Genomic DNA, 23,360 nt, shown 5'->3' with positions numbered 1-23,360 from the left:
TTTATTTTATTATATATTTTATTTTATTTATTTTATTTTTTTAATTTTTTATTTTATTTTATTTTATTATTTTATTTTAGACTTACTCTGTGCAGCCCTGGCTATGCTGGAACTCACTCTGTAGACCAGGCTGGCCCTGAACTCAGAGCTCTGCCTGACCCTACTTCCCAAGTGCTGGTAAGAGTTGGAAGTACTCTTAACTGCTGAGCTATCTCTTCAGCCCCACCAGTGCTTTTTCTTCAGGTTTTTATGAAGGACTGACTTTTGTAGTTCCAGTCTGCCTTGGCAAGGTTGGCTCAGACTAGCAGTGCAAATGTCCGTGTCACAGCTATGTGCCCATGTTTCATTACTACCATGGCTAAGCAGCTGCCCTGCCCTAGTTGGGCACTTCTCTGATTTGGCCTGGGGCCTGTTGAGATACAGGTTTGTTTGTTTTGAGACAGTTCCTCTGTAGACCAGGCTGGCCTCAAACTCACATATCTACCTGCCTCTGTCTCCCAAGTGCTGGGATTAAAGGCACTTGCTTGCCATGGCCCAGCAAGGTATAGGGATCTTAACAAGAATGGCTTTTCTCACCTTCCTGAAGAAGACCAGAAACTGGAAATAACAGCTGACCATGTTGAGGACTGGGAGCACCAAGGTGAAGGCTGGAGTCTAGAGGGAACCATTTCGCCTTTTGTGGCTAAACCCAGTGGGAGAGTGTGTAAACTTTAAGATACTCTAATGTGCATCAATCTTCCTGTTTGGGATAGTGCGACTGGAGATGGCTCACCTCACCACATAAGCCTAACAACATGAATCAGAACCCTGAAGATGGAAGAGAACTGACTCCCCAGAGTTGTTCTCTGACCTCTAATGTGTGCTCACTGTGCCTCTCACACCACCATTAGGAAAGACTTAAGCCCTTCCTGTTTGGAAATCTCAGGCATCCCCTCTGGAAGGTAGGGTCCGCACAGCATCACCTGGAGACCTCAGTTCCAGAGCTGGGACAAGAGAGCCTGCGTATTCTCATATTTGTTTATGCTCCTACCACTAACTTTTAGGTAGGTGCGTGCCTTGTTAAGAGTACCCAGAAATTCGTCACGCACGGCATAAGCAGTTCCTCAAACGAAGGAGATCCATACGTAGCCTTTCACGGAGCTTTCCTAATGCAGGCGCCCCTGTCCATCTGAGCCAACAGGCTTTTCTGGGAGAAAGGTACGGTATGTTGACTAGGTTCTTGTGCGAAAGGTGCTTTAGGTTTTCGGATAAAAACTAACGTGTGAGAACCTTTTTATTTTTTCCCCCAAGGCATGGTCTTGTTTGCTTTAGGAAAGGTCCGTATAGAATTTAGGTCCTCTTTCACTTGAGACTAGGGAGAAGAAGTGGCTGTGAGGTACAAGGATAGGAACAGCACGGGGTTCCTGAGGCCTCAGGAAGCTATGCGCGACCAATTCGGCCGCCAGCATCGCCACAGGACTATTTCTAAACCATTTCCTGCCCTAACAGGAGGGCTCCAACGTCACTTCCGCAGTCTTACCGGCGGTGGAGGTACCCGGGGGCTACATGGCCCGGGAAGGACAAAACAACGGGAAAAACAACAACAACCACAAAGCAACATAGTGTTAAAGGCTACGTTTGCGCAGAGAGCTCTATCCGGGATTGTGGGCAGATGTAGCGGTTTGGTTGCTTTTCATCCGGAACTGACGTGCTGCTGAAGAACTGGGGCTGAGGGAGTGGTCCCTCTAACCGGAAGCGATTGCGTGCAGGTGCCCAAGGAACGTGTTGACGTAAGAATCGGGCGCCAGAGGACGCTGGGCTGGGGAGGAACCTTCTCCCTTACTGACAGGAAGTCCCTAAGAGCAGGCGCGAAATGGTCAGTCCTAACTTCCGGAGTGGAGTCGGCCGGTCGCAAGCTATAGGGGAGCTTGAAAGATGAGACACTTGGGGACTCTGGTGGTCTGCGTCTGTTTGGTGCGTTTGAGCGTCAGTACTGGCCCGCGCTGTGGGTTCGGGTGTCTGAGCACTCGTGGGTGGATGGCTTGCAGGGATCGCGCTGGTGGTGAGAAGTAGAGACGGGATTTAAGCCAAGAGCGACATTTGAAGATGTATCCTCATTGCTGGTCAGGGGCTTCCAGGGTGGTGGGATGTGAGCGTTGGGCCTGGCGAGTCAGTCAGCGCTGGCTGAGAGCGCTGCCAACCGCCGCTGTGTGACCTCAACCGGCACCTGTATTCCAGCTTTGAGCACTGTGGCCTGGCCGTCAACTCACCATGTTCCTCGCTCGCCTGACTTCACAGCTTCTCAGGGCTGTGCCCCGGACAGGTAAGAGGCCCGTGCACACGGAATCTGCGCCTAGGTTGGAGATGAAAATCAGCGCCCCGGTTCGCCTTCAGGAGGGTGTACGTGTTGTCCAAGCCTGGGTAGTAATAGTGTTCTGACTTGATGTGATCTCATAAGTAGCGACTGTGTTGTTTCCCCAGGTTTGAGTCGTTCCTGGCCTGGATCAGGGGTGATTGGCAGCCATGTTTTTCGACCCCTTTACAGTTCGCAGCCTGCAAGCCCAAGTCGGGCTGCCTCCCTCCCTGGTAAGGGGGCCCAGTTAGATCTTGAGGAGTTTCTCGTCCCTAGGAAGATGGCCATCAGTCCGCTGGAGAGCTGGCTGACTGCTCAGTACCTACTGCCCAGACTGCATGCTGAGGGCCCAGTGACTCTGGCTCCCTCCCAGTTCTACAAATGTCCACCTACTCATGGGAGGGAGGGAGCTGAGCAGGAGGGAGTCAGGGATGCCTGTGGTGCCACTCCGCTGCAGTGCAAAAATGTGCTGAAGATCCGAAGACGGAAGATGAACCACCACAAGTACCGTAAACTGATCAAGAGGACGCGGTTTCAACGGCGTAAAGTCCGGGAAGGACGTCTGAAAAAGAAGCAGGTGAATGTTGGACCTAGATTGGCAGTAGTTGAGAGTGCTTGCCTTTGCTTTGCTATGAATGAATTGGCTACTCCTTCTGCACTTGCAGATCAAGTTTGAGAAAGACTTGAAGCGCATCTGGCTGAAGGCAGGCCTAAAGGAAGCCCCTGGGAACTGGCAAACCCCAAAGATCTACATGAAGAACAAATAAGCCTGGAACCCTATTCCTCTGGCCGTCGTGCTGCTGCTGACCCATTATAATAAATGTTGGAAGGACTCAATTTTAGGCTGGCCTAGAGCTTTTTTTTGGCCTGGTGTGAACTCTCTTCAAGTAGAAGGAGACTTCCATCCCAGGAACCCAGGGCCCCGGGATGCCTAATGGGTGCCCATGTTCCGGCTGGTCCTTGTCCTCCAGCCTGACTAATCTGCCTTCTGAAAATACAGCATTGTTTAGAGATGTGTGCTGTGGAGTCACTGTGAGCGCCTCCAGGACGGTGGGCTTCAATGATGGTAGATTAGACAGTGAGGGCATAGGAACTGAGGGGTACCTGGGTTAAGGGGAGTGGTGATTAGGTTATGAGGTAAGAGATGCTCTGGGAGGACTCAGTAGGGAAGCAGAAAAGGAAAGGCTGGGTTGGTTGCCCAAGAGAAGGCACATGGTATCCTATTGGTAATGAGCCCTTTAAGTTGCCCTGTTGCCTGGTAGGTTCTCATCTGACCACAGGGACAGGGTATTGGCATGGGTACCAGCTTTCCCAGATGCCCCAGCTCCTCTTGGCTCCTCAGCCTCTGCTGTGTTCTGTAGTCCTCATTGGGTGGGAGCACTAGTCAGGAAGGTGTTTTGGTAAAGTTCAGTGTTGAGGACTTACTGAGGAAGAGTCTTAGCTTCAGGTAGAGACCCTCATGATTCCAGTATCCCTGTATCAAGAGGAATGTATGCTCTGAACCGTTGAGGGCCTGGAGGGCCTGTGCACCAAGGTGTGAGGAGCTAAGTATAAGCAGGGCACCTGAGCATGCCTCTGTTATCACATGTGGGTCTTCATGTGTCCTCCTCTCTGGTGGAAACTAGGTGATGTTGATAACCAGATGTTGTAATGAACTTTTGGGTTCTTTGTAAACTCAGGTATGTTATAGAAATATGTTTGCTTGATATATTTATTTTTTTAATTTTTTTCTCCCATTTTTATTATTAATTTTTATTTTTTTATATTAATAACAGGTTATTTACTTTATCCCAGCTGTAGCCCCCTCCCTTAATCCTTCCCAATCCCACCCTCCCTCCCTCATCTCCTCCCTGCCCCTTTCCAAGTCCACTGCTAGGGGAGGTCCCCCTCCCCTTCCATCTGACCCTAGCTTATCAGGTATCTTCAGGACTAGCTGCCATGTCCTCCTCTGTGGCCTAGCAAGACTGTTCCTCCCTGGGGTTGGGGGAGGTAAAGGAGCCAGTCATTGAGTTCATGTCAGAAATAGTTCCTGTTCCCCTTACTAGGAAGATATGTTTGTTTTAATCCCAGGTGTGGGACTTTAGTTTTTGTTGTTTTTGCGAGCTGGTAAGGGCCTACCACATGCAGCATGAAGAGGGGCGTGGTCTAGGGCTCTGAGGATATACATATCAGAGCCCAGAAAGAGAAAGTGTTGCATGTGATGGTGGCCTGTGTCATGTAGCAGTATGGAGAGACCAGAAACAGATGGTGTGGTGGTTTGGAGCAGACAGACGGAGAGAAACACAGGCACAGCGGCTTGGAGGAGTCTGCTAGCCGTGTTTGCTGTTGATGGAGATTGATATTGCCCTAAAAGAACCCCTTGATGCCAAACAGCCCAGAGAAGTAAAGGGATCTGTGCCCTTCCTCCCCACTCACCATCAGTTGGTTGGTTGGTGGAGGCATAACTACCCACAAATAAAGCAGAGTTTTAAAAACAAACACTACAAGATGTCCCTTGAGGTCCAGGTGGGCCCCTGCCAATAAATGTGAACCAGTAAAAGTTTTCCAAAGACATGGTCTGAAAAGGGCCTTGTGCTCTCTGCTGAGAGATTGAAGCTGTTTGGATGAAGGGCTAAAAACCTCTACTGTCATTGTGCTTTTACTAGTGACCACAAGGGGGCAGCAGCCGGGCTTTTGGCATCCCATGAATCCTGGCTGAGGACCAGAGCAGCTCCTGAAAGCTCTTTTCAGGGCTCCCTAGCTCTGGTACTTTTCCTGAGTCTGGGTCCTAACGCTAATCCTGTGGCGAGTGGAACAGGGGTCCTCTGGCCAGGGCCTTAGGGCTTGGTCACGTGGAACCTGCCCTCTCTGGGCGAGTTGTGACCAAGCCTAACCCTGCAGCCCCTGCCTTGTGCTGGCACTTCTGGCTGTCCACAGCTGCTCCTGGTATTTCCTTTCAGCCCTGCCCAGAAGCTGCCCGGTGGCTCACCCCACACTTCCTTTTAGAGGAAAAAAACGAGGTTTTGATTATCCTGTCTGAAGCTAAGCTTCCAGAACTTGGGGGACTATATGGCAGCAGATTCAGGTGGTTCAGCAATCATGCTGGTTTCTACCAGTGTGCCAGCGGGAAAGAAGAGGCCCTGGGCTACTTCACCTAATGGTTCCTACGGAATCTTTGCTAGATTTTTGTGTGTGTGTGTGTGTTTTTGGTTGGTTTTTGTTGTGTTTTTGTTTTGTTTTGTTTTAATGTGTGTGGGGGGGTTGTTTTTGTCTGTATATGTTTGTTTGTTTGTTGAAATGGTCTTTGTGTAGTTTTGGCTGACCTGAAACTAACTATGTAGATCAGGCTTGTAAATGTGCGGGGTGTTTTTCTTTTAAACCATCGATTTTTATTTTATGTGCATTAGTGTTTGCCTGTATGTATGTGTGTAAGGGTGTCAGATATTGGAGTTACAGACCGTTGTGAGCTGCCATGTGGATGCTGGGGATTGAACCCTGGTCCTCTAGAAGAGTAGCCAGTGCTTTAACCACTGAGCCACCTCTCCAGCTCTTTTTCGTTTTTTTTTTTTTTAAGATTTATTTATTTAGTTTACATATCTCTGTGTACACCTGCACACCAGAAAAGGGCATCAGATCTAGTACAGATAGTTGTGAAACCACTGAGGCATCTTCCAGCAATGTTTTCTTTTCCTACAAAGTAACCAGTTCTCTTAACTCCAAGTCAGCCCTTCTTCCTCAGTTTCCAGCCCAGCCCCTTCAAAGGCTTCTCTGAACTGTTCCTTCCTCAGTTCCCACAACTGTGAGCCTAAACAGTCCCTTCTCCCAGTTTTCCCAATCCTACCAGCTCCAAACTACAACAGCTGTTCTAGCCTATTTGCTTAGCTTCCTCTGGCTCAACCATCTCCTAACAATATCTGTTCCACCAACTGCCTTCTCTTCTCACTGCTAGCCTAATTCACTTTTCTTTTCTTTTTTTTTTTTTTTTTTTTTGTTCTGTTTGTTTGTTGTTGTTGTTGTTTGAGACCTTGTTTCTCTGTGTAGCCTTGGCTGTCCTGGAACTAGCTCTGTAGACCAGGCTGGCCTTGAACTGCCTCTGCCTCCTGAGTGCTGGGATTACAGACATGCACCACCTCCACCCAGCCCCTAGTTCACTTTTAACTGTTTCCTGTTTTCACTCTGCTCAATCTCTTCTTCCCTAGCCCTACTCAATCTTCCTGTGCCAACTGCCTTCTCTAACCGTATTCTGCCAGCTGGACCCTACTCTCTCAGCCTCTGCTGGTTTATTATATCCTCTCCTGTTCCCAGAAGTCCTAGAGACAATCAACAGTGAAGATCATGGAGTCAACTGGGGATCCTTTAAAGGGCCAGGAACACAAAATAAATCACACTAAACTCACAGAGATCCTCATGCCTCTGCCTCCCAAGTGCTGGGATTAAAGCTGTGCCCAACTGTGCCTGCCCACGGGCTGTAGTTCCTAATGTGGCCTGAATTATATTTAGAGACATTTTTGGTTGTTAGAATGGGGGTTAGAGCAAGAGGTACTCTGAATTCCTACAAGATAAGAACACACTACTAGCACACAGTCAGTGCTGAGGATGAGATTCTTGTTCTCCATGTCACCTCTCCTGATGTGCATCAATGTGTGAGCCAGCCTTGTCCAATCTCCACTATTCCTGTGGCTTGGAAGACTTTACCCAGCCAATATCTCAGCAGACAATTTGACAATTAGATTTTTTGTAGCTCCTCACAGGTCACAAGTAGCTGTCCTTTCCTCTGCAACCTCCACCCCGCCTTCTACCTTGTGGGATACGTAACCACTTGTTGTTTCCTCCCTATTCTGGGAAGATGCTATGAGGGGAGACCTATAATTTGGTTCTCCAAATTGTTCAATGTGATCCCTCCTAGAATAGTCAGAGTTTAGATTTCAGCCAGGCCAGGGTTGAGAAGAGTAGTCTTCAAGCCATGTTGGGTATCCCATCTCTTGTGCTAAGACTAAAAGCTAATAGCTACCTCAGTGTGGCCTTTTGTGAGCTTATCCCCACCACATGCCTGTGCAGCCAGCATATTTGATTACCTAGTGTATCTCCTAACCAGTAAGAAGCAGGGTCTTCACATACATGAATTCTAAGTTCTGCTGAAGAACTTCAGCCAGGTCACTGCCAGCTCAGAAGCTCCTGTGTGATGCAGCACAGCTGTCAGAAGAAAGCTGAACCCCCAATGGCTCTTCCTTCCTAATGTCAGGGGTATTTGTGAGGCGCAAGAACAATATGTCCAATGTAGAGCAGAGCCTAGGAGAAGGAGGATGGTCCCATTGAGTTAGTCCATGGCTTGGGTTGTTCTGGCAAGGATATGGATTAGAGGTCAGACTGGGAGTTCAGAAAATATTCCTGTGTCTAGGACTGAGGTTACCTAGGTGTTCTTTCTCCAACCTACTTTTAATAGGAAAACTGAACAGTCCAAAGTGTAGGGCTACAGAATCCCAGATCAAGATTAATTTGCCATGCAAAGAATTTCAAGTTTCAGCTAGTAGGAGGTCTTTTCTGGTCAAATCTAATCTTTAAAAGTTTTGTTGGTAACTATATTTTTTTCATTCCCTGTAGATACTTAAGCATAACCATGTCCCTATCAAAACTATTGGAGGCTTCCGCTCTGCAACACGTCCTTATAGTAAATGTGCTAATTTAGTTCTGCAGTTTTTTCTATGATCCAGTGTCTCTCAGCTGCTGTTCCTTTTTCACCAATGTTAAGGAAATTTAGAATTAACAAAGCATTAGTTAGCCTGTCCCTGAGGGTCTTTACTTTCTCTTTTTGTTTAACAAGCATCTCTTTTAAAGTACAATTAGTTCGTTCTACTATAACTTGTCCTGTAGGATTATATGATATACCAGTAATGTGTTTTATATAATAGACAAAGAATTGGGCTGGAGAGATGGCTCAGAGGTTAAGAGCACTGGCTGTTCTTCCAGAGGTCATGAGTTCAATTCCCAGCAACCACATGGTGGCTCACAACCATCTATAATGAGATCTGGTGCCCTCTTCTGGCATGCAGGTCTACATACAGATAAAACATTGTACATATAATAAATAAATAAAATCTTTAAAAAAAAATAGACAAAGAATTGTTTCATCTTACTGGGCACATGTGGAGTCATTATTAGTCTTAATTTGTGCAGGTATCCCCGTAATTGCTATTATTTCCAACAAACGTGTAAATATACAATGAGCCTTTTTAGAACAAAAAGCAGTTGCCCATGGGAACCCTGAGTATGTGTCAATGGTATGATGTACATGCCTTTGTTTTCCAGATTCTGCAAAATGAAACACTTCCATCTGCCATATGTTATTTCCTTTGGTACCCCTAGGGTTACTACCAGCAGGTGATGGAGTTTGGTTATACTGAGAACATGTAGGATATTTTTAAAATTATTTCTCTGGCTTGTTGCCAAGTGATAGAAATCTTTTTCTTTAAACCTTTACTGTTAACTTAGTATTTTTCATGAAAAATTGAGGCTTCTAACACATTTTCTATTAGTAATTGGTCAATTTCCTCATTTCCTTATGCCAATGGACCTGGCAAACTTGTATGAAACCGAATATTAGTAATATATAATGGACAGTTCCGATGGCCTGTTGCAATTGCATAAATAACAAAGTTAATTTTGAGCTGTCAGAAATAAATTTAGCAGTTTCTATTTGAAAAAAGAACTCATAAAAATTGCATGCAATTACGACTTTTGAACTGAATATGGGCTTTTGATCACCTTGCTTGTTTTGTCTGATTTATAACCTGCCATTCCCACCTTGTTTGCAGCAGTATAGAATGTTGGTGCTTCCAGAATTGGTGTTCCCTTTACAATATGTGGAAGAATCCAATTAATTCTTTTTATAAACTGTATACGTTTGCTTTTAGAACATTTATTCTCATTAATTTCTTCCAGGTATAGTTACTACAAGCTCTTTGCTAGTCTTCATTGATTACCCAGTGGCATAACCTCAGCGTTAGTCAGAGGCACTGCAATCTCAGGCTGTCCCTCACAGTTGACGTGGTCTCACTCTACCTCTTATAATTCAGCAATCTTTTCTATGTACACCTTTAATTTTTTACTTTGTTTATGTGCTAAGAAAATGCATTCCATAATACTATCTCCCCTTTGCATAATGAGCCCAGTAGGAGAATGAGTTGAAGGCAAAATAACCAAAATACAGTCAAGTGTAGGATCAATTCAATCCACACATGCATCTTGCAGTCTGTGTTCTACCAGAATTAACTCTTTTTCTGTTTCAGCTGTTAGACATCTTGGCCTGTTTAAATCTAAGTCTCCTTGTAATGTTTGAAACAAATTACTCAGCTCATAAGTACTTAATTCAGTTGTAGGCTTCAACCAGTTAATATCTCCCATTCATTTTTGAAAGTCGTTAAGATTTTGCAATTGATCCCTGTACCTTTTGTGGTTGAGTTTTTTGTTGACTTATTTTATAACCCAGATAGCCAATAGAATCTCCTCTCTGTATTTTTTTCTGGAGCACTCTGTAATCCCCAGTATGGCAAAATTCTTTGTGTTTCTTTAAATATTTTCTCTAAAGTATCATCATCAGAATCAGCCATGTAATAATATGTAAAAATATTATCCATGTAATAATAATATTAGGGTCTAGAACTCGCTGAAGAAAACACCCCAGGCTCAAATAGTATGCAAACAGCAGAGAATGTTTTATTCTGCAGAAGTCCAGTCCACTGGTGTCCTCACTTATGCAAAGCAAAATGTCGAAGAACCCCAAATTGAGCTTGCATGCTTCTTCTACAGGTGCTCGGGGATTTCAGGGTGGGTTAGGTAATCTTTATTATGATTGGAGTATTCAAACTTAAAAGCTGCGGTGGGGGTACATGGACAACTTTTGGGCTTGTCAGCATTAAGACAGGCTATTTCTTTTTTTTTTTTTTTTATTAATTTTATTTTTCTTTTTAGTTACATTTTGTTAACTCTGTGTCCCAGCTGTATCCCGCTCCCTCATTCCCTCCCCAACCCCACACTCCCTCCCTGGTCTCCTCCCTGCCCCTTTCCAAGTCCACTGATAGGGGAGGACCTCCTCCCCTTTCATTTGACCCTGTTTTATCAAGACAGGCTATTTCTAACCTGACAGTTAAGCAACCTTATTTTTCCTGCCAGATGGTTCAGCAGAGGGTCCAGCAGATGATTAGGAGGCCTCTGATTGGCTGCCTATTTTCTGTGTTTTTTTCTAGTAAATGCTGATCTATTCTGAGAAATGGGAACTTAGACCTGCTCCTTTGACAGAGAACTGAGGTCTGTCATGGAGTAAATCCAGGCTCCAGCGGGGGCTCAAATGAGCCATCAACTTCTTTTGGGGCCCCACAATAAATAATAGATTGAGGAAATTGCCTATGAATTATTTCTAGCTGTTGTCACACAAAATATTGACATAACGTTGGACTACTTAACAGTCCCAGGGGAAGTACTTTCCAATGGTTTCTCTTTATTGGACCATTATTGTTCAGAGTGGGTACTGAGAAAGCAAACCTTTCCCTGTCCTGCTCATGCAAGGGATTGTGAAAAAGCAATCTTTTAAATCAGTTACTATTATAGGCCTTGACCTACGAAACAAATAAGGTAAAGGAATTCCAGGCTGTAAAGGACCCGTTGGTTGAATTATTCTATTCACTGCTCTTAAATCCGTTATCATCCTCCATTTTCCCCAATTTCTTTTTTACAACAAGCACAGGGTAATTCCATGGGCTGGTAGACTCCTCTATATGTTGAGCCTCCAGCTGTTCTTGTGCCAGTTGTTGAAGTGCCTGCAGTTTTTCTTTTGTTATGGGCCACTGCTCTTGCCACACAGGTCTGTTTGATAACCACTTTAGGGGCAAGGCTGTTGGTATTTCAGCAGTGGCCCCTATTATAAATTTGGAAACTCTGTCCTTATGTTGTCCAGAGCTTGGACAGTGGCACAGCTTGCGATTGTTCTTGATTACACATATCAATACCTTTCTCAGGATTATCTATCACTTCATCCCTAGTTACATCATTGGCTGTCTCTGGGATTGCAGACATATTAATTTGAGTACCCCATTGTTATAAAAGGTCTCTTCCCCATAAATTTATGGGTATGTGAGCAGTAAGAGGTCTCAACTTCCCTGTCTGCCCTTCTGGTCCCACACATTTAATCCACCATACACTTTGTTTTACTTGAGATAATTTACCAATTCCTATAAACTGTATAAACTTTCTGAAGTAGCCATTCTGGTTTCCAAGACTTTTGGAAGAGGATACTGATGTCAGCTCTTGTATCTTCCAAAACTTGTATTTCAACACCATTCATTTGTACCATTAGTTTTGGTATTTGTTCATAAACTGTTTGCCAGAACATACATTTTCCAGTACTCCCAAATGCACCTGTTCTTTCTACTGGAGCAGTTTTGCCCTTGATGTAAGGAAATAGTAACAGCTGAACAATTCTATTCCTTGCATTAATTTGGGCAATAAATCCTTGAGAATATACTTCTCAAGATCATCCCTATTCTCTGTGAAGGCAAAGGATCATAAACACCTGTGGTTATTTTGTAACATCCAACTCTTGGGAATAGTGTAAGGAACATATCTGTGGCCAGATCCAAAGCCACACTGCCTTCAGTGGCATGGATGAGATCAGCAATTTTTAGTTTTGATTTTCCTCTCTGCTTGTCACCTCCTAGCTGACCAAAAGCTGGCTTTTTTGGTTGTTGTTTTGTTTTTGCTGCAAGGCCTTGAGCTGACAGGCTTCGGTGGCAAGAGGTTAACTTTTAAATCCCATGTAGATATACACTCATTACGCCAATGCTTTCCCTTCTTACAATGCCTACAAATTCCAGGGAATCTGGGCATTTGAACATTGAGGACAGAAGACACTTGTTTATAACTACAAGTGAAATTACCGTATTTCTCTAAGTTAACGCACCTGCCATTTTGAGCTTTGAAGCCTCTAGCCTTACAATTTCTTAGGAAATGGTCAATTTCACCATAGTTAAAGGACCGGACATTTTTATTTCTAACACTACAAGCTATGCCCTGTCCTATGACATTGGCATGGTGCTCCCGAGAGCCAGTATCAGTAGTCTCTCCTATTCATTTGTCTTTTGGGGCTCCTTGCTTTTAATGGTCTAAGTACTCTCTTACATTCAGTATTTACATTCTCATAAGCGATGATCTCTGTCAACGCCTTTTTGGTCAGCATAATGCCCTTCGCAGTTGATCTTTATCAACATTATCCCCTTTGTTATATTTTGCTGTTCTAGTTTCATGGCTTCATTACCCTGCCACGATAACCATTGTAACTGCTGAACAGCTGGCACCAACCCTTTCCAGTCTTAAGGAATAAGTTTATTTTGCATAGCCCAGTTAATATTTGTTTAACGAAATTTGAATGCATTCCATACCTTACGATAGTCTCTTTAAAATGCTTTAGATCTGGCATTTCTCCTGGACTCCACGTCATCTCATTGTCAGCCTCAGCCTGCTCATTAGCGTATGTTGTACAAAGACTGGGTATTTTGATGCTGCCTGTGTAGTCTAAAGCAACTCTTTTAGTGGAGCACTTGGCTCCAGAGCTCTTTTGGCCTGCTCTGCCTCCCATACTTCTCTGCTGCACCTGAAGTGTTTCTCTTCCTCTGCCTGCTCCAAAATGCTACACACCAACACCGAACACCACACCTTCTCTTTCTCTCCTTCTTGGCTCTCATTTTTCTACTTTCAGAGTCCTAGACCACGCCCCATGCTTCGTATGGAAGGCCATTACCAGCTTGCAAGAGCCAGGCTCTTCACAAGACAATTAACTGGTGTGGACAAACTATAGTCCAACTAAAATCCCATGCTTGGGATTAAAACAAAAACATATTTACATAAATACAAAGAAACCAAAACTTTCATTACACTTTACTTTCTCTGTCTTCTGAAAGGGTTATAGAATTGGCAGAGCAACTAGAAAAGTTTCAGGTGGAAGTGAAGCACTCAGGAAATGAGGAGCACTGGAAAAGAAAAAAGAAAAAGGCTCAGTCACCAGGACTGAGCAAGAGAGAGGTAGTTTCTCACAAAAGGAAAGGGAAAGAAAGTGGATGGGGGTTGGGTTAGAAAAAAGCTGAAAAGGCAGGAGGATAGTCTGTTGAAACAGCCCGTTTCGAGAGAGTTACTCTTGAGGCAGCTGTAGTGCCAGAGGATGAACAGCCTGGGTTGGGAGACCACCAGCTTTCTCAGTCTTCATAGAGCACATGGTGGGGAAGGAGGTCATGACCAGACAGGGTGGTGTCCTACAGAAACGAGAGATCTGAGAGATCTAAGGCTTTTTAAGTAGGCCATGATTTCATATGGGATGTACTCGACTTATGTGAAACAAATTCTAAATAACCGGGCTACTCAAAATAGAATTATTCTGGAAGACTGGAAAGGGTTGGTGACAGCTGTACCAGAGGCCTGTATGCAATTGCAGTGATTAACATGGCGGAGGGAAGAAGCTGTGATTATCGAACAGCGAAGTAGAGTGAGGGAAATGGCTATAAAGATCAGTTGCTTGGTAAAGGGCAGTACTCTGATATCCAAGAGTAGATTCAATTTGATGACACTTCTATAGAACAATGTCACTTACTGGCTTTAAGAACTTGGGACAAAGTTGAGAAGCCCGGGAAAAGGTCCGCCTTGTTTAAAAAGATTACACAAGTGTCTGGAGAACTTTTCATGTTTTTGTTGTTGTTTTGTTTTGTATTAACAATGATTAATCTCAGCTATGAACAAAGCTGTATCAGACTCTGATGCAAGATAGGTGTTGATAGAGACCTTGACTTATGAAAATACAAATACCAAATGTAAAAAGTCATTAGACCATTACAGGCAAAGGCAGTGCCTATAGACCAGTGGATAAGGAATACAACTGATATTGGTTACGACCGTATACCATGCTAATATCATCATAGGTCAAGCTATAGCTAGAGGTCTCCAATATCAAAATGTCCAGTGCTTCAATTGCAGGAACTATGGTCATTTGCAAAGAGACTGTGACCAAGCCCCTAAAGGTCTCAGTTATCAAGATGCTTGGTGTTTTAACTGTGGGAAAATCTGTCATTTGCAACAATATTGTGAATAATGCATATCTAAGGGCAATGGTTTTTCTAAATATAAACAAGAAAGAAGGCCTAGGCTTCCATAGGCGTGCAGATGATATGGCAAGGGCTGCCCTTGGACCAATGAGTGCAACTCCAAGAGAGATACTCAAGGTAATTTCTGATGATTGAGTAATGGCCTTGGGAGTCTGGCTAAAGGCCCCTCAGCAAAAATTACGAGCCATTTCAGACTAGGGCAACCAAGAGTTACCAGGTTATAGAAAAACAAAACAAAACAAAACACACCTGTGGAATTAAACCAACCTATATACCATAAGAATGTGTTAACATCGGAATGGAAACCTGCAAAAGTTTTGTGTTAAGAATGCAGATTTGGGGGCTGGAGAGATGGCTTAGAGGTTAAGAGCACTGGTTGCTCTTCCATAGAGGTCCTGAGTTCAATTCCCAGCAACTACATGGTGGCTTATAACCATCTATAATGAGATCTGGTGCCCTCTTCGGTACATGCACACAGAACATTGTATACATAAGAAATAGATAAATCTTTAAAAAAAAAAAGAATGCAGATTTGTTTATATTTTCACAGGAAATGAAAAGTTGTAGAGACCATCAAAACTAATGAAGATTAGAACTAAGCAAGAGAGGTTTCCTGAAAACCTTGGCCAAGAAAGTGCTTAATGCATTGAAAATGCCTCAGTTTATAATTTCCTTCTAAACACAGCATAATGAGTGGCTTAAAACAGAAAGAAGGAAATATAGTGAGAACTTTGTAATTTTGGTTTCTTTAAAAAACACAGAAATAAGATGGGCGTGGTGGCTCAAGCCTGTAATCCCAGCACTCCAGGAGGCAAAGGCAGACAGATCTCTGTAAGTTTGTTAGCCAGCCTGATCTATAAAGAGAATCCAGGACAGCCAAGGCTACACAGAGAAATCCTGTCTCATAAAAAAACAAAACAACAACAAAGAAAAACATAAAAAAACAAACAAAAACCCCATAGAAATATTACAAGGTTTGTTTTTGTTTTAACCCCAGGTGTGGGGATATGGGGCTGCCTCATAGCAGCTGGCTATAATTTGCATCATGCTCTAGCAGGGGCGTGATTTTGCCAGCTGCAGACAGTTTCTGTAATTGTGTGATGTTTGGAATTCTGGGGACTTTTTAGAGAGTATATAAATGCTAGGGTCCGGAGAGGTGGGGTGGATTGTTGGTTGGTTGTGGTTTGTTAAGTGGTTGTGTGCAAAGAAGAAACAAGAAGAAAGATATCTTGGCAACAAAGATCAAGCTTGCCCCAAGGAGCTTCCCCCAATCACCAGGATGTAGTCTAACAATAATGTCATGCTGTTTGCAATCCCCAACTTTATTCAGGGATCTTTTTCTCTATTCCCCCACACCCCTTATCTAGTGCTACAGGGTTAAAAGGGTGGAAAAAAGGGGGTGAAGAAGGGTGGAGTAGAAAGGACCCACAAAGTAGCAAACACCAAGTACACACCTCTGTCATTTAGAAATGATCATAAGGGGTTAGAGAGATGGTCTAGTGGTAAGACCATTTGTTGCTCTTCCAGAGGACCCAGGTTTGATTTCCAGCACCTAAAGGTGGCTAGCAATTACCTGCAGCTCCAGTTACAGGGGATCTGACTCCCTCTTCTGACCTCTGAGTGCACTGCATGTAGTACACAGGCATGCATGTAGATGAGACACACACACACAATATGTATGTAAATATTTTAAATGATCATAAGCCAGGTGTAGTGGTGCACATTTTTTTTTGTTTTTGTGGGTTTTGTGTGTGTGTGTGTAGCCCTAGCTGTCCTAGACTCACTCTGTAGGCTAGGCTGGCCTTGAACTCTCAGAGATCTGCCAGCCTCTGCCTCCTGTGTGCAGGGGTTCCACAGTACTGACTGGAAAGGAGCTGGAGTAGCTCAGGCCTTTGACTATGGGAGGGGCACCTGGTGTGGTGCACATCTTTAATCTTAGCACTTGGAAGGCAGAGTTGAAGTCCTGTCCTCATATAGTGAGTTCCACAACAGCCAGGGCTGTGTAGAGAGACCCTATCCCAAAATAGATAGATAGGTAGATAGATAGATAGATAGATAGATAGATAGATAGACAGATAGGTAGATAGATAGACAGGCAGATAGATAGATAGAGAGAGAGATAGACAGATCATAAACGGTAAGATGTCAGTCTACCAATAGGACAGGGACTGGGAGCATCCATCTAGGTTAGCATTGAATCTTGAGTGCTTGGTGTACAGTGGGTGTTCTGTAACTGTTGAATGAAAACAGAGATCAGTGTAGGTCTTTATGGCAGAATAACAGTGGATACATAAGCAACTTTAAGTTTTTCCCTGTGTCTGGTCTGATGATATTTCTTGGGACCATAAGAAGCCTGTGGTGGGGGAGTTGGGCCTGAATGAATCTCTGGTCCTGTGGTTTTTTTATCCAATGAGCCGGGCTGCCTGGAATGTCCGAGTCACCAGGAAGAGGAGCCAACATCAGATTCTTAGTCTTTGTGCCTAGTGGGCTGGCTGATACCCCTTGTCTGGCCACACCCCTAGGAGAAGGGGAGGAAGGTCTAGGGCTCTGGGTTTGCTGAGGGCAACCATGAGGTCAGTGGTTTTGCTTTGTCCTGGTTTGTTCTCTTCCTAGAGGGACAAAGATTCTAGGTGGGGCTGGGAAGCAAGGGGTAAGCGGCAGGGAGCCAGAGGGTTCACAGTACAGACTGGAAAGGAGCCGGAGTAGCTCAGGCCTTTTGAGTGTGGGAGGGGCAGGTGGCTTGGTTAGCAGCCCAGGCTGCCTGCCTGGCTCCAGTTTTCATTTCTGGCTATTTCCTGCTTAAGGATGTGGTGGGGTGAAGGGAGGGCTGGGAGGAGGGCAACAGACCTCTGCTGTTCATAATGACTCCTCTTGCTTCAAGCAGAGGATGAGGGGAGAAGGTGCTGGCCAAAGCTCCCCTTGTGTGTCTCTGAGGAGTCTTGCATAGGTATCAGCATCTGGCTTGTGACCTGAAAGTGGGCTATTGGGATTTGCAGTTTAAGAGTTCCTCAGACCTCAAGTGGAGCTCTGAGGTCAGGGAGTTTGCAAAGGGAAGTCCTTAAGCAGAGGTATGGAATAGGTATCTCAGACTCCTAGTATCCTCTTCCTCAGTCCTCTACCTAGAACCATGACCCCTCTCATATTTAGGATCAGGCATGAGCCACCTCTGTATCCTTCCATCACTTCTGAACGTTTTCCCTCCATGGGAAGAAGCAGAATAAAGGACAGCCTAGGACAACTATGGGAGAGGGAAGAAGAGAGGCAGAAATAGCAGAGGTCAAGCCCCCAGAGTGTGGGATAGAGACAGACACTGTAACAAGTAAGGCATCAACACCATTTGGAAAAACAGAAGGAAGGCCAGAAAGGGAGGGCTGGGGGGATGGCCTGCTGGGTGGAACTTGTTTTTTCAGAATGAAAGGCCCAGGGAGGATCTGGGGGCCAAGTTCATGCTCGGCCTGGCCCAGATACTGGAGAGGAGATGGCTCCCGTAGGTCCTGAGGAGTTTTCTATAGCCTCACAGCTGGCCCTCCCTTTTGTCCCCTCCCTCTAAGAGCCAGCAAGGCTGAGGTTCTGGCTTGTCTGAGGACTTGGAGACTCCACCCCAAACCCATAGGGCCTGTACCTATTAGTATCCAAAGAGGTGGCCTAGGCTGGTTAAGAGCTTCTGTGGTTTTGTTTTGTTTTTTTGATTCTTTTCCTTTTTGTTCTGAGGTTTGCTTAACTAGCTGGTACACAGCGCTGCTCTGTTATTTCCCATTTGTTTATATGACTTTCTTTTCCCAGGGCTTCAAATTTGTGCTTTCTGCTGAGAGAGTTTTACTCCCCTTTCCTCCAAGTGGAGGTTTCCCAGATCACAGTAATCCAGTCCTAGTTTCAGGACTCTAGGGTTTGCCATATGAAGGTGGATAGCCCAGTGGTCAGGCCATGAGGAAAGTGACCACATTCCCACTCTGTCCTCATTGCCCAGAGTTCCAATCACCCACCTCCCTGGCTGGCTGTTCTTTGTTTTGTTTGAGACAGGATCTCACTATATATAGCTGTGGCTGGTCTGGAACTCACTATGAAGACCAGGTTTGACTCAAACTCAGATTCACTGGCCTCTGCCTCCAAATGCCAGAATTAATGGGCCAACATGCCTGCCTGGATGATTGGCTATTCTTGATCCTAAAGATAACTGGTCCACAATGCCATCATGTTGTTCTCAAGAAGCCCACTATGGTCCTCGAGAAGGCCATAGTAAAGACACCATCAGCTAAAGTAAAAGAGCCACCGGATCTAGCAGGGAGAGTACAAGAATGGAGAAAGCAGCCCAGGCCCTCTGGCCTGGCTGAACACATGGGAGAATGTCAAAGCAGGGGACGCTGATCCTTGACCCTCCAATTCCAGTGCTGCTGAAGCTCAGAAAGTTTACCATCCACATGGCCTCAGGAATTCTCACATCCACGCCTCCTCATCTGCCCAAGGACTGAACTGCTGCCCCTCCCCAGGACTGACCAGTAACTGGCAGAGCCCCTCCTCCCAGCTGGGCCTGGACAGGGCGGCTGCAGCCTTACCGACCAGCCAGGGATGGGGGAAGCCAAGCAGTGGAGCAGCTCAGTGGGCGGGGCAAGACCCGGCCCAGGGCTCCGTGATGTCAGCGGGCGCTGGCAGGGAGAGGGGGTCGGCTGTTTTTCTGGAGAGTTAGAGCTGAGTAAGACAAAGCACAGCGTCGTCCCTGCAGGCGCCATGGAACTGCTGTCCTGTGTCTTGCTGTGGAAACTGGTGCTTCTTCAGAGTGAGTGTGAGAGAGTGGGACTGGGTGTGGGACAGTGAGTGAGTAAACTGTCCCTGTTAAGGCTGGGAGGGGTGGAGAGCCCTCATCCAAGAAAAGGGCTGGGCTGGGTGCCTCAAAAGAGCAGTTCACCTAGGGGGCCAAAACCTTCAGATACTCGGAAAGAAATCCCAGATAGCCTCAATGGGGAGGATGCAGCCAGGGTGCCTCCTGTACCCACACTTTGTGTGGCTCCAGGGCCAGCTGCTCAGGGTAGTCCTTCCAGATGTATGGAGGAGAGTCCGTGGGTTGACAACTAAGGGGCTAATAGAGTCTGTTCCAAGCCCTTCTTCAGGGTCCCAGGCTTGCCGGCTCTGGCCTGCTGACCACATAGATTTTGCTTAGAATTCTGGGCCCTGAGCGACTTCTCCACCGAAGTATCTTGGACCAGTGGTGGGAGATCAGGACTCACTCCCCATGCTGTGTTGGGACTGTGGGCCTCTGCTCTTGGGGAGGGCCAACAGAGGTCAACGCTGTACCCAGGGTGGGGGTAAAACTGGGCTGTGGATGTCTGAAAGTTCCCAAAGGCTCAGCACAGATATACACCTCACTTCTGGTTGCCTCAGTGTCACACTAGCACAGCTTGGGTGGGCTTGTTGCTATGATACAGCAATGGCTGCTTCAAGTTCACACTTCAGAACAAGCCAAGAGTCACATCCCTTCCTGTTGCTCACCAGAGCTGTCTCCATAGCCAGGAAGGTGACACTGAGAGTCAGCCCTGCCTGCTGCAGCTTCCCTGCCAGAACCTGTTAAGTGGGCATCATGGCAGCAAACTGCCATGACTACAAGAGGCCGGTGGGTCCTAGGGTGCAAAGATGAAAAATGCCTGCAGCTTTATCCCTCCTCTCTTTCCAGGCCCTGCAGTCCTGTCCTCAGGTTAGTATCCTCTACCCAACTGTGAGCCAGGCCCCTTCAGGGTCTGCTCCTCTCCTAATCTATCCTTGCCTGCATCTTGACTTCTGCTACTGACTCCCCGTTCCGACAAGGGCCCTTAGGGACTGCTGCCGCCAGCAGCGCTGTGGTGTCCGAGTCTGTGGTGAGTTGGGCAGCCGGAACCCAGGCGGTACTGCGCTGTCAGAGTCCGCGCATGGTGTGGACCCAAGATCGGCTGCACGACCGCCAGCGCGTGGTCCACTGGGACTTCAGCGGTAGCCCTGGCAGCCAAGGGCGCCGACTGGTGGATATGTACTCAGCGGGTGAACAGCGCGTGTACGAGCCGCGGGATCACGGCCGTCTCCTGCTGTCGCCTTCTGCCTTCCACGACGGCAACTTCTCTCTGCTCATCGGCGGTACGCCACGGAATGGTGGTGGGGCTGAAACTCTGGCAGAAGTTGAAACCTTGGCGGGGGTGCGGGGAGGGGTGAAAACGTAGCTTTGATGGACAACTTCAGCCTTTGCAAGGGTGGAGCCTAGGGGGCGGGGCCACGGAGGGGACGGAACCATTTTAGGGGACTGGCCACTGAGGAGGATGTGACCCACATTCTGAGGCTATCTTCTGTGAAGCAGCTGTGGAGGAGGGCGACGAAGGGGTGTACACCTGTAACCTGCACCACCACTACTGCCACCTCTACGAGAGCGTGGCCGTGCGCCTCAAGGTCACCGACGATCGTGAGTGCGCCCTTACCTATTCCTATCCTCCTGCCCCTCCTGCCCATCTTCCCCTTTCTCACCGCAGTGATCTGACTGCCTCTCTCAATGCATCCGCAGCCCTGGTAACTCGCGCGTACTGGGACGGTGAGAAGGAAGTGGTGGTGGCGGCCCGCGGCGCACCGGCCCTGATGGCCTGTGTGAACCGTGGGCACTTGTGGACTGACCGCCACTTAGAGGAGGCGCAGCAGGTGGTCCATTGGGACCGCCAGTTACCTGGGGTGCCACACGACCGCGCGGACCGCCTGCTTGACCTGTATGCATCCGGAGAGCGTCGTGCCTATGGGCCACCCTTCCTGCGTGACCGCGTGGCCGTGAACGCCGATGCTTTCGCACGCGGCGACTTCTCCCTACGCATAGACGCGTTGGAGCCGGCTGATGAGGGCATATACTCCTGCCACCTGCACCACCACTACTGCGGCCTGCACGAGCGCCGAGTGTTCCACCTGCAGGTCACCGAGCCTGCCTTCGAGGCGCCATCTCGGGCCTCTCCCGGCAATGGGTCTGGCCACAGTAGTGCTCCTAGGCCAGGTGTGTGTGTGTGTGCACGCGCGCAGCCTGCAGGCTCCAAGAAGGGGCTCTGGTGTGACCTAGAGTGCTAAAGATATTGTGGAGGATTTCTTTCTTTCTTTCTTTCTTTCTTTCTTTCTTTCTTTCTTTCTTTCTTTCTTTCTTTCTTTCTTTCTCTTTCTTTCTTTCTCTCTCTCTCTCTCTCTCTCTTTCTTTCTTTCTTTCCTTTTTTTCCTTTTTTTCCTTCCCTTTCTTCTTTTTCTTCTTCGTCTTCATTTTTGCTTTTGTTTTTCGAGACGGGTTTCTTTTTGTAGCCTTGGCTATCCTGGAAGTGTCTCTGTAGATCAGGCTGGCCTCTGCCTTCTGAGCAATGAGATTAAAGGCGTGTGCACTGCCGCCAGGCTTGGGTTTCTGATGCCTGCTGCTTGTCTGTAGATCCCACGATAGCCCGAGGCCACAGCATCATCAACGTCATTGTCCCAGAGGACCGTTCACATTTTTTCCAGCAACTGGGCTATGTGTTGGCCACGCTGCTGCTTTTCATCTTGCTGCTCATCACCGTAGTCCTGGCTACACGCCATCGTCGCCATGGAGGTGAGTCTGGACCTGTGGGATAGAGGGGCTCAGATTAACGGAGGACAGTGAGGCCGACTCAATAACTCTCTCTTCACAGGATGTGAGACCTCAAACAAAAAGTCTGGGAAATCAAAGGGGTAAGTTTACCCTCCCAGCTCTCCTCCCAGACCTGCCCTGCCCAGCCCCCTAAACTGCCATCTCCCTTTAGGAAAGATGTGAACATGGTGGAGTTTGCTGTGGCCACAAGGGACCAGGCTCCTGATAGGACTGAGGACATCCCACTAGGTAGGAGTGGGGGCCACAGGGGTTCAGGGGAAGTGCATTTTTGGGGGGTGGCACTTATTCTTTTCTCTCAACCAGATTATAAAAACAACATCCTGAAGGAGAGGGCTGAGCTGGCCCACAGTCCCCTGCCTGCCAAGAATGTGGATCTGGATAAAGGTGAGTACTGACCCCAACATCCCCTGCCATCCCATATGAGACTCAACCTGTTCCCACGACCCTATGGAGAGGAGACCCCTGCCATCTTTTCTGAGAAGGCCTTGGGAAGTTATGCCAAATGTCTTCGCTGACTTTTCCACTGGTCTATGGGAAAGAACAGACACTAGCCATTTTCTCGGCTTCCAGAGTTCAGAAAGGAGTATTGCAAATAAATGGACCCTGAGCTTCTGGCTGGGCCAGCAGCTCTGTATCAAAGGACATCTCCCTGACCCTTCTGCGGTATTCCCGGCTTCTCAGCGGCTGGTCCGGCTTTCCTAGAAACTTGGCAGAGCAGCTGCCTGCGCTTTGCTCTTCCAAGCATCATCATCCTCATCTTGGTGAGCAACTGTGGGTTCCGCAGGGACTCTGGTGTAGTGTGATTGGCTGTACCCAGCTTGGACACAACAAAGATACCTTGTTAATGTCCATCAAATGCAAAGTCCTTCATGGCTTCTTCCTGCTCTGGTCAGAAAGACACGTGAGGGTCCCTGTCACAACTCCTAGCCACTAATTCAACACATTAGCCATTATGGTGGGGGTCTTCCTGGACCACATGATGCCTATGCCTTGCTCAGAGCCCTACTGCCATGTGTGCTAACTTTGGGCCCTCCTTGCTATTTTGGCCACTTGGGGCTGGCCCATGGCCCTTTCTCTGCTTCTGATTTCTTTCTGAAGAATGCATCCCAAGAGTTGCACCAGCAGTTACTGAGTACCATGTGACTCTTGGCCTTGGCTGGAGTCTGGGATTGGGGTCCCGTTTGTCCTCTGTTTTGGCTGAAGAGGATAAAGAGGGTTCTGAGGGGCCTGTGCTGCCACATCAAACAGCTATTGTTTGCTCCCACTGGGGAAGTTTTCATGTAATAATAAAAGATACATCTAACTTTCA

At 46.8% G+C, this 23,360-nt stretch overlaps 2 protein-coding genes across 3 annotated transcripts; both read left to right on the top strand.

Moving 5' to 3' along the window:
* The first annotated feature begins 1,802 nt into the window (after positions 1 to 1,802).
* Aurkaip1 (aurora kinase A interacting protein 1) lies at positions 1,803 to 3,343 on the top strand. The gene is made up of 4 exons (XM_055615181.1): positions 1,803 to 1,953; positions 2,218 to 2,302; positions 2,461 to 2,909; positions 2,998 to 3,343. The coding sequence occupies exons 2-4, from the start codon at positions 2,251 to 2,253 to the stop codon at positions 3,097 to 3,099; spliced, it is 603 nt and encodes a 200-aa protein (XP_055471156.1). The 5' UTR covers positions 1,803 to 1,953; positions 2,218 to 2,250; the 3' UTR covers positions 3,100 to 3,343.
* A 15,414-nt stretch (positions 3,344 to 18,757) lies between these two features.
* On the top strand, positions 18,758 to 23,360 carry Mxra8 (matrix remodeling associated 8). 2 transcript variants are annotated; one of them, XM_055615055.1, is made up of 10 exons: positions 18,758 to 19,225; positions 20,117 to 20,137; positions 20,248 to 20,550; positions 20,768 to 20,869; positions 20,969 to 21,439; positions 21,854 to 22,012; positions 22,092 to 22,131; positions 22,203 to 22,279; positions 22,355 to 22,435; positions 22,622 to 23,360. In XM_055615055.1, exons 1-10 carry the CDS (start codon positions 19,018 to 19,020, stop codon positions 22,645 to 22,647), a joined length of 1,488 nt encoding a protein of 495 aa, XP_055471030.1. In that variant the 5' UTR covers positions 18,758 to 19,017; the 3' UTR covers positions 22,648 to 23,360. The 2 variants fall into 2 exon arrangements, with proteins under 2 accessions (XP_055471030.1, XP_055471031.1); XM_055615056.1 differs by having other exon boundaries at positions 18,760 to 19,225; positions 20,455 to 20,550.

The sequence above is a fragment of the Psammomys obesus genome, unplaced genomic scaffold (genome assembly GCF_907164565.1).
Source record: "Psammomys obesus unplaced genomic scaffold, mPsaObe1.curated_primary_1811, whole genome shotgun sequence".
Classification (NCBI taxonomy): Eukaryota; Metazoa; Chordata; class Mammalia; order Rodentia; family Muridae; genus Psammomys; species Psammomys obesus.
This window is presented reverse-complemented; position numbering and strand designations above follow the sequence as displayed.